This window comes from Notechis scutatus, chromosome 1 (genome assembly GCF_049901735.1).
Source record: "Notechis scutatus isolate UNSWTSFEM ecotype Mainland chromosome 1, rNotScu1.2, whole genome shotgun sequence".
Taxonomy (NCBI): Eukaryota; Metazoa; Chordata; class Lepidosauria; order Squamata; family Elapidae; genus Notechis; species Notechis scutatus.
In genome coordinates, this window is record NC_142009.1 from 92,805,089 (window position 1) to 92,815,941 (window position 10,853).

General features: G+C 41.7%; 1 protein-coding gene across 3 annotated transcripts in view; it reads right to left on the reverse strand.

Moving 5' to 3' along the window:
- Positions 1-2,718, reverse strand: part of MYB (MYB proto-oncogene, transcription factor) — a 39,865-nt gene extending 37,147 nt beyond the window's left edge. For 2 of the 3 annotated variants that reach the window (XM_026666024.2, XM_026666023.2), the window contains exon 1: positions 2,602-2,718. In XM_026666024.2, the coding sequence (XP_026521809.2) occupies positions 2,602-2,624 (23 nt within the window). In that variant the 5' untranslated portion in view covers positions 2,625-2,718. The remainder of the gene's footprint in view (positions 1-2,601) is intronic. The other variant, XM_087971302.1, reaches the window with a different exon arrangement.
- Positions 2,719-10,853: the final 8,135 nt, after the last annotated feature.

Here is a 10,853-nt window from a genome sequence, read left to right on the forward strand (position 1 = left end):
AATCTTGACAATGTGAAAAAAAAACCTTAGTTTCCATGTTCACATCAATTTTATAAGCTTTTTGAGTGGAGTTCCATAACTGTTCTTTTGTTTTCCAGATAACGAGGAGGGTGTGACTCAGGTGCTCTCACATTTTGCAACTAAAAAAGCCAACTAATGAAGCAGTCCACCTTTCTTTCTATCCTTCTGTCCCTCCCTCCACTTTTTTGTTTTTGACCTCTAAAATCCATAACAGGGCAATCGCTCAGAGCAGTCTGAGATGACGTGTCAGGCTGCAGAAACGGAAAGGGTTAAGACCGTTCCCCCAGCTAATTTGTGCATAAATACTCCACACACTCATGAATACTCTGCTCTTGCCAAGTAACTTCAATTGTGCAACCAATTTGAGAGAGAGAGAGAGAGAGAGGGTGGGGATGGGGCGGGGAGGAAGTGATTTGTTGCTGCCGCTTACTACTACAGCTACTACTATTACTACTACCGCTGTCACTGTGATTGAAGAAAAAGCGAGCAATTCTCCAGTCAGCCGAAGGGCAGTCACTCGCGATCCTTCTCGCCGGTCTTCTAGCCCGACAGGTGCTGGAAAAGAAGCGAGCCCCGGCTGCTTTTATTTTCTGTGTCCCCGCCCGTTGCCAACGGGGAACTTCACCAATCCCACTGGAGCAGAGGAGGCGGTGTCTTCGTCCACCGCCCCACCGCCGGCCGTCCTTCTATTCAACCTCACTCTTGCAACGAGGAACATTATTAACCATCGCTTTAAAAATAAATGCCCCGAAAGTCCCGCGCTTGCGTCGAGAAGACGGCGCCTTTGGCACAGCCGAGCGCTTTTCTCTCAAGTGCCAAGGGCAAAGCTTAATAATAGCCCCGCTTCTTCCTCGCGCGGCGCTGAGGATCTGGACCCAGAGGAAGCGAGTGAGCGGCTCGGAAAGCGCGCCACCACTCAAAATAAAATAGGCAGCGCGCAGACTGACTCCCCCCCCCCCCAATCGTTTCTGCCAGTCGGATTAGCAATGTTGTCTGCATGCATGCAAACAATGGCCATATATATAATTATATATATATGATTTTGATATATATAATTATATATATATGATTTTGCAAGGCTGCCTCCTCTGCCCTCGCTTTCTTTTCTTTTCCTCTCCTAGGAGGGAAGCGGAACTTTCCGGAGTTCCAAAGGTTAGCCTTTCGCTTTCCGTGCCAAGGAAAGCTGAGAGGAAAAACGGCGAGGGCGAAAGAGAAAGCCTGTTCAACCCTGACTCCACGTGGACGCTCTCCCGAGCTAATTTAAGCAAACAATCCCGCATGGAACGAGCGTTTCTGCAGACCACGAGGCGCAGGTTTTTCGCTAGCCGGCTGCTTGCGTGCCATCGCAGCGCAAAGGGGAAAAGGAGTAAGCAGCGGGTAGCCTCAGTCACCTCCACCCTGCAACATTTCCCCACAACCACAAGCCGTCCTCGCCCCGGACGATCACCCGTCGCCACATACGAGCACCTCAGCAAGATGATTTATATATATATTTGGGGGGGTAAAGTTCCCCTCCGTAGAAACTGTCAAACCCAGGCCTGCAAAGCAAGGTCAAAAACTCCACCATTACCAAATAAGTGACAGTTGACAAACCACCAGTCCTTTCCCCGCACCCCCACCCCCACCTGCAACTTCGTCTTGCGGTGCCAAAGTGTCCCATGCCGCGCTGCAGGGAAAGCTCGAACTCCCGCAGAAGTTTTTTTTTTAAAAAAGCATGCAACGCGAACGCAAACTTCACTATCAAGCACTTCCAAAAATTAAAGAAAAGAAAGTAAGTAGAGAGCCAAATTCAAAGGCAATGGGTTTGCGGTTCCCGAAAGCAACCGACAACTGCAAAAAGGGATTTAGTTTTCCTCCCACCCTGCTTGTCATTTTACCCAGCCGCGAAGAATGAATGAAAGTACGAATGAATGAAAACGGAATCGGGTACCTGCAGCTCCGACATTTTGCTCTTTTTTTGCGTGAGGATTGTGCTTTCTCGCCTCCTGTAACCCCAAACGATCGGCAAACCAAGATCGCGACTGTCAGAAGCAACGGATTCCCCCTTGCAAGACTGGAACGGCTCCCGAGTCTTTGCTGAAATTATTTCGGCTCATGTACAACTTGCAACTCGGTCGGACGCTCACCCACCCCTTCTGGAAATTCTGCACGGATCCGAGTGTTATGATCTATTCCTAATCGCTAATAAGCGGCGGAGGTGGGGGGAAATCTAAGTAGCCCAAGGAGAAAGTGAGTTGCTAAGCACCAACTGATTCAATGCAGCATTTTATTTAAATACAGCGATTTAACGCACGTCCTGACAGGTGAACTGGCAGAGAATGCTTCCTCTGAACCCTGTGCAACAGTTCTCAATCTCTCTCCAACCCTTTTAACTTTTCCCCCCAAAGAATCTTGCAGCTATGAAACAAAACTAGATGCACGCGCGCGCACATTACCAACATATCTAGAGACCGAAAGAGCCAGCAAGAGAGAGAGAGAGCGCGAGAGAAACAACGACCCAAAAATATAATAATTTAAAAAAAATGCCTCGGTGTTGCAAAGAAATTTGCTTTGCCCTTTCCACAGTCTTTGCCTTTTTACCTGTGCCTAGGTCTCCTGGCCATCCTTGCATTAGTCACTGGGGGAAAAAGGCGAGAGGTGGGTGGGCGGGCGGGGGAGGAGAGGGCTTTATGCAGCTGGAAGCAGTGCTTGGCGTGTGTCTCCTCTTAAAAAAGGGTTCTTATGCTGTTAAGTTCTCAGGAGCCGGAGAGGGGAGGAGGAAACAGGTTGAGATGAAAGCGTAAACTCTGTAAACAGATGCCATCTAACAAAGGCTTTTTGGACACTCCCCCTCCCGCCAAATCTGGCGCCCCTGCAGTGCGCAGGCGCTCCTTGGGCCGCTGGCTCTTGAGTTGTTGCTGGCTCTCGGGAACTTCTGCCAGCCCATTCGGCTCTCGAAGCGCGCGCGGCGGAGGTGGTGGCGGCAAAGGCTCGGAGCTGAGCTTCAGGAGGGACCTTCGAGCAGGCGGGAAAGGCGCCTTTCGCTGCGCCGTGCCCGCTCTGCGGAGGCGCACTTGAGCACCCTCCCCGCTGGGCTCTAGACGAACGCGGGCTGGGTCGTGAGTGAGCGCAGAGCAGCGGAGTTGGGACGGCTCCGTGTACGCCAGTGTACGCTCCATTAAAACGACGGCCTGGGGTTGCCTTCACCTCCCCCGGGGCTTTGCAGTTCAGGGCTTGGTTTCAAACTTCCTCTGGAGCTACTACGCCCCGTTTGCTTTGCCGAGGAGGAAACCATCCTGTTTGAACTGGAACGCGTTTCTTCCCAGTTCTGGAACAGTGACGGGTGGTGTCCGAAATGTATCCCCATTTTTTGCGTCCTAGAATTTCCCCGCCTTGATTGGGTCCGGGACAGGCAGGGATTCAACAGGAGAAGTACAGATATCTCTCCTGATGACTTCGCCTATTGAATGGCTGTTTGCTTGCGAAGCGCTTAGTTAAAGGCACGGGCAAAGGCTATCGGGCTTATAAGTGGCCGCAACTCCTTTTGAGGCTTATCTTAAGTCTATGTGGCATTCCATTATTTAGATACCGGGAGTTGCCTGTGCTAGAATGGCACCTATTAGGAGTAGCTATGAGGGGTACATATGTAGGAAGGGGTGCTTTTTTGCATATACACAAGATAAAAACAAATGGTCTTTCCTGCCAGGTTTATGCACTCTGATGCTTGGTTTTCCTATTCAAGGCCCTACTTAGCCTACCTAGTATACATTTCTAAGGTCCTTCATACTTTTCCAACTTTATTAAGAAGGTGCATGTGCCTGCCCAACTCACAGTGACTCTGTGCTATTTATAGAAGTTAACAGTTTGCAGAACTCCAGATACAAAACCCAGTAAACCCCTTACCTCCTTGGTGACAACAATAAAATTACTTGATGGGCTTCATTTTGCCCTGGGGTCCCCAGTCCCGCTGACAAAACCATGCTTTCAGGGCATGTCAAAAGCTTCTGAAGATGGATGGCAGTCTTTATCTCCTCAGATGCTGTTCTACAGGGAGGTAGCCGTCTTGGTCCCCCTACATGGACCTCTTTAATATCAGGAACTAACTCCCTTTCTGCTCCAATGGGTTGGGTGGCTATAACTGGGAAAAGACAGACCTTCAAACAATAGTCACTTTCCTGCATTCTTAGTAGTGTCTTATTTCATGGATGGCCATTAAGGATGTTCTGCCCAGATAGAATTGGTTTGTGTGCTTATGTATTAGTTTTGTGGATGTATATAGCTTGTTTCTTCTGTATATTATTTTTTGTTTATTGTTCTGCCACCCTTGGAGTTGTCTATACATGTAGTACCTCTCCTTGGTTTTTGTGGTCAGATTATAATTTTGGCAGTATTTAGGTTAAATTCATTATGAGAGAACAGTACACAAGAGTGTATATCACAGAGACTTTTTGTTGTTCTGCAGTTTATAATGTTTTGCATCAAGCTTCATTCAATGAATGGTATACATTTCTATGTCTGACCTTCTTTTACTTATACATTTTTTTTTATTTTCAGCTATGTGCAGGTATCTTTTGGGAAAATGTACTCATATGCAACCAGTGAGCCTCCAAATGTTTGTCCTCAAGCAGTAGCAGGGACTTTCCAAAACTTTGCATGATGTACTGACATGCTACAATGCGACCAGAGTCTATTTGACAAGACAGAAGTATTGGGAAGTGCAGTATTTTTCCTATTTGCAAGTAATAAGGAAATTTATTTAGATCAGAGCAATTACTGATAGGTATGATTAACCCCTTATCACTTTGGTAATGGAACTTGCATATTTCTATTGCAGTCATATTCTTTAGTTTCTATGTTGTGGCAGCACAAGCAGTAACAGACACTTTTTATTATGCCCATGTGTCATTGCTTCTAAATGAGCTGCATTGGTTGCCAGTTGGGCTCTGTATGCAATGCACATGCTGATCATCACCTATAAGAACCTTAATAGCATAGGACTTGAGTAGGGATTATTTGAGAAAGTATTTATCTCCGATTATTTTGGCCCACTCAACACATTTAGATAAAGTGAGGCACTCAAGGCTTCCTCAATTAAACATTGCTTATCCAGTAGGATTAAAGAATTCTGCATTCTCTGTTGTTGCCCCTGTGCTCTGGAATCAAACCCTGCAGAAACATGTATGGTGGTCAGTCTCCTGGAATTCTGGAAAGACCATAAGACCAGGCCTGGGGTTATTTGTTCATTTGTTTTTTTTATTGTTATGGTTGTTTTTTATTCTGTGTTCTGTTATCAAGTTTTAATTGTTTTACTGGTAGTCTCCAGTTTATGATTATTCATTCTCAGAATAACTGATTTAGGATTTGTCTTCGAAGTTACAACTATTGCACCACCCCTGCGGTCATGTGATTGCAATTCAGGTACTTGGCAATCACTCGCATTTATGATAGTTGCAGTGTCCTGCAGTCATGGGATTCCAATTTGCGATTTTTCCAGTTGGTTTCTGACGAGCAAAGTCAATTAGAGAAGCTGGATTCCATAATGACTAATGGATTGACTTAACAAGAACATTATCTGCTTAACAACCATGGTGATTCGCTTAATGACTGCAGTAAAAATAGTCCTGAAAATTGAATCTGGTCAAGCAATGACTTGCTTAATGAATGCAATGCTTAGTGACCAAAATTCTGGTCCCAATTGTACGCATAACATTACATGGCTATAATTATATATTTGGATGTTGTATGCCTCCTAGAATGTTTTTGCTAACACAATCTTCAAATAATCAAGATACACAGGTATGACCTGGAACACAAATAAATTAGTTACATTATTGGCATAAGAAGATGAAAGAACTCAGTTGTAACTTCCAAAACATGCCTTGGTAGCTGACTCGAACAGATCACAAACTGTCAAACTTGAAATCAAGCTAAAGTGAAAGAAAACAGACTAGTTCCCATAGTGGAATCTTGAATGTATATCCACCATTTTGGAGGAGAACATAAGCAACAGATTGAAATCCTGAGCTTTGTTCGATAAGGAAGCATAGGAACCATGGAATGAAATCAATGAAGCTGAATTTCAAGAAGCTGCTGGAAACAAAATTATTACAACTTCTGTAAATACATTGAAGATGGAAATAGACGTAGAAAAACAAGGGATATTTTAAGGATTCTGACCTTAAATTGATATGCTAAAGAAACTAATGGATAAGTAGTAACCCATTCAAAGAAGGAATATACTGAAATACTGTACAAAAGAGACGTCAACATTCAAGATACTTTAGCAGTTATTCTCTACTTATTTAGCATACAATGATGGTACAATTAGCCAGGAGACTACAGTGTTAGTACATAGTAGTTAATTGGCTGCCAAAGAGTGCTAGTTTATTTAGTTCACACCCACACACTTATCCATGGTGCACCACGGGGCAAACTAGCTCCACACCAGAAAGAACGACATCCTGAGGTGTTATCTAGGGCCTTCTCTCACCGTTGATGTTGCCTCACAGTCGAGCAGGGCATCCAAATAGGTCCAACACTGGCAGGGTTCTGACCATCTGCATGAAACACCACCACGTTTCCAATTGAACTGTTACCTATTTATCTACTTGCATGTAGCATGTTTTTGAACTGCTGGATGGGGAGAAGCTGAAGAAAGTGAAGATAGCTCACTCCGTCGAACGATGCTAGGACTCAAACTTCTGGAGCAGAGACCATCTCCAACATCTTTTAAGGCACTGAGTCATCACACCTCTGCATTCCCTACTTATTCTAATACTTGATATAAAGTTAGAGCAGTACTCTAGTCATTACAAAGTGGGCTGCTGGAACTGAAATATAGCAAGCAGCAGCAGCAACAGAATCTGTAAAAACAAAGTATGCAAACTAATGTATAGGCATTATTTTTAGTTTTACATGTTAGCAAAACAATGCATAGAATTATCCAACATACATTAGAACCTTAATAGAAAGGGAGTACCAGATGTTCAAGCTGGTTTTAGAAAAAGCTGAGAGACAAGATATGTTATTGTAGATGCATGCTGGATGTTCTGTGTTCTTTACATCCATAACAAAGTATTTTTATTGGTTCATCAGGTATCCTCATAACTCACATTTGTGATGAAGTTCTTCTTTAATGACCAATCCTTTGCATATCTGTCTTGTAGGTAAAAAGATGGTTATCTCCTATCCTTTTCCCCTCATCTCGTAGCGGTAGAAATAGAACAGTTACGAGTATGTGAGCTCAGCCAAGAGTGAGGAAAACTCCCCCAACCCATTGAGGGTCAATTTAGTGACCAATCTGGATTACAGATGTGATCACGTGATATGGACTACATTTCCCAGGATACCTTAACTACATTTACCATGATGCATTCCCTTAAGGGGACAGCTCACAATTGCTATCTAACTATCCAATTCCCATACACTGTCTGGACAGCACATTGGAAGACCTGAAGGGCCAGTTGGAGAGAGAGATCATCCTGGAGAAAGCCTATTTAATGTAGTCATTAAATGTTGACACAATTTAAAGGCAGGTAATTAGTCAAATGTAATACAGCATATAGGACAGCCACCCAATGTTTTCATTTAGTGCCAATAAAGATTTAGTAACTTGGTAATATGAAATGAAATATGAAGTTATCTGGAAATCAATGAATAATTAATATTATTAAGATAGATAAAGCTATTGTGCTTGAGTTAACCTACTGGATGTATTCTGCAATATTAAACTAAAGTATATTCATCTAAATTGGGCTGCATTTGGTGCACCAGCCTAAACCGATGAAAGATGATGGCTAGCAGGATCTTAGTTAAGTTATCCTACATATCTATTTTTAAAGGAAAAGTAAATGTTCAAGCATCATTAATCTCAGCCACTCTAAAATGCATATACCTGGGAATATTGCTGCAGTAGTTACTATTCACTAAAAATATAAGAAAGTTGAAGGCAATAAGATATCCAAATCATCTGAATTCTATTTCTGGTTATGTATTCTGAAATACAGATTTTTCAGTGATGTTCCAAATAACACAATAATTTTTTTTCTCTTCAAGCTAAGTACTTGAAAGGATAACCTAAGTGTGTGTTTGTCTATTTGTAAGAAACATAGCCAAATTACATTTCTACGGGTTTTTTTTTGGCACTGTGCAATGTCTTTGCATATTTCTGCCTTCTAAAAACTAGCATGGAAACAAGGAAGTCAGACAAAATAAGAAATAAATTTACAGAAAGAACTCTAGTCTTGATGACAGAACAAACTGCAAATACTGAAATCGCAACTGTAGGTCAGATGTCATCTGGTATAATGCATGCAAATGAAAGCATTTTCCAAGGAGGTAACTTTGGTCTCAGTAATCCAGTTTTTTTGAAACTGGCAAAAAATGCATTTCTTTTTCCCTGCTTGTGTCAAGCCTTGCTCAAAAGAATGTGCTGAGCTGAATAAAAACAAAAAAGCTTGAAAGACAAGGAAGCAGAAGCAGCAGCGAGTGAAAATATACTGTATATATTGTATTGTCTGAAATATAACAGGAACAAAGGTGAAGTCCAATGGCTCCTTTCAAATATAAGAATGGGAAGCTTCTGCTCATTAAAGAAGAACAAGAAATATGCTATGTAAAGCATTTCAGAGAAGTACAATATCTACCATGGTCAGCCACAACATAATTTTCGTGTGTCCGGTCTTGTCCGTAAACCAGGGGATGATCACAGCAAAACTCTGCAAGCAACAAGAACATTAAAGAATGACAGAGTCCCTCATTTACACTAAATCGACAATGTCAAACTACTGAAATCATTCTAGTGGGAACAGCAAGAAGTAGGAATTAACAGGACTACTCAATGAATTTGTGGCAAAAATAGTGTGTCTTAGGCAAGTGGAAAAATGAAGTCATTGGTCATATTGCCAAAACCATAATGCCATCAATAGTTACAACTGGAGAAGCATCACATTTCTTTCAGGTCCTAATGCTGGTTTTTTGTTTGTTTCATTCCATTAAGGCAGCTTCTAGATGCAGGGGACAATACATTATGGGAATAAATAGTTGGGCTACATTGACTAAGTGTTTATGCTGTGCAACATCACTGAACAAAATACTGAATCCCAGCATCTGTTGTCAATCAATTACACTAATTTCAAAAGCCACTTGACAACATACACAGAATCACCATGGAACATCATAAGAATTTATTTGTTATTGTTATTTGTCTATTATATAGTCTCTGCATGAATTCCAGGTGCTGTGTGAAGACTGATAATGGTATCAACTGTTTTTCAATATTAATACAACATTACAGCTATAGTGCATAATCTTGCCATTATTCCTTCTGACTGTAGGCTTTGTCATGAGAAAGGCTAATAGAACATATGTATACATTCCATGGAAAAACTACTACAGATTTGAATTTAGTGGATTAAACTGTTCTCTTAGCAAAAATGAATGACTTTCTGAATGAATGACAGGACATACAAGCCAATATAGAAGTAGCTGCTGAGGATAAAAAACAACAAAAAATGCATCTTGGAAATACAGAATTGGATATTGAACGCCAACCATCAAGAATGTGCCTATCTACAGTTCACCTATCTACAGTAGGTAGCATACATCAAGTCATGCAGGCATTGAGATAGATAATCTTACTGCAAATTTGAAAAAAACATTAGTGTACTGTAGGTAGTCCTTGACTTACAACTGGTTTAACAGCTGTTCTAAGTTATGACAGACTTCCAAAAAGCCACTTATAACCCATCCTTGAAGTTACGGCTGCCGCCCCCTCCCTGCAGTCATATGATTTTATTTCAGGCACTCAGTAACTGGATTCCATTTATGACCAGTTGCATTGTCCTAATGTTCATGTGATTATGATATGTGGTATTTTTGCCGGTGTATGCAAAAAGCACTCATTTGGAAGAACAGATTCACATAACAGCCATGTGATTTGCTGAATCATTTTATTTGCTTAGCAACCACAGCGATTCAGCATATGTCCATTGTAAACGGGTTGTAAAATTGAGTCTGGACATGTGGTGCCTCGGCTTATGACTGCAACAACTTATGACTACAATTCCAGTCCCAACTGCAGTTGTGAGTCACAGTACTGGTGGTATGACTATCTCAATTGTAGTTTGCTGACAGCGTAGCAAACAACCAGCTTCACAGTGTTACTTTATGAGCAACAACCTATGCAAGTGAAACTTGGAAATTACCAATCAACAGCACAAAAGCTCAAAATATTCTACAAGCATTGCTTATGAAACATGTTACCATGATCATATTTCTAAAAATGAGATTTTACAAGAAGTGGCTCACACAAAATGCAAGATATTTTGAGGATAATGCAAGGTATGTTTTGCTGGGCCTATCCTATATCTGCAAGTATTATCCAAAGATTGCCATGAAATGCAAAGCAACTGGAGGGGGGGAAAAAGAGGCAATCCTCTTGACGGCTTGGAAAAAAATATTTTAAAGTCTTAAAAAATTGAATCTTATGGGAAGAAACAAGCCATCGTACCTGGCCAAAATCATTGAAGAAAATCTTGTCATCAGAATGTCCGAAGTTTCAATTTCCAGAAAAGATTTAGGAAATCCATAGGAAATTAATGTGGAAAATGATACTCTCTTTTTATCTCTATTTCTCTAGGCTCATTTAAAAAAAATACCACTGTGTAACATTTACAAAGATGTTTGAAGTTCACAAGTGACATGCAGTAGAGATGTAATTTCCATATTGATACTCATAACTTCAGAGTTAGATAATTAGAAATGTGTTAACAGTGTGTAGGCAGCTAACTAATAACTGCTTGTGAAAAGCTTGGATACAGTCTTTGTCATATGCTCAGGTCTTTGTAAAACTG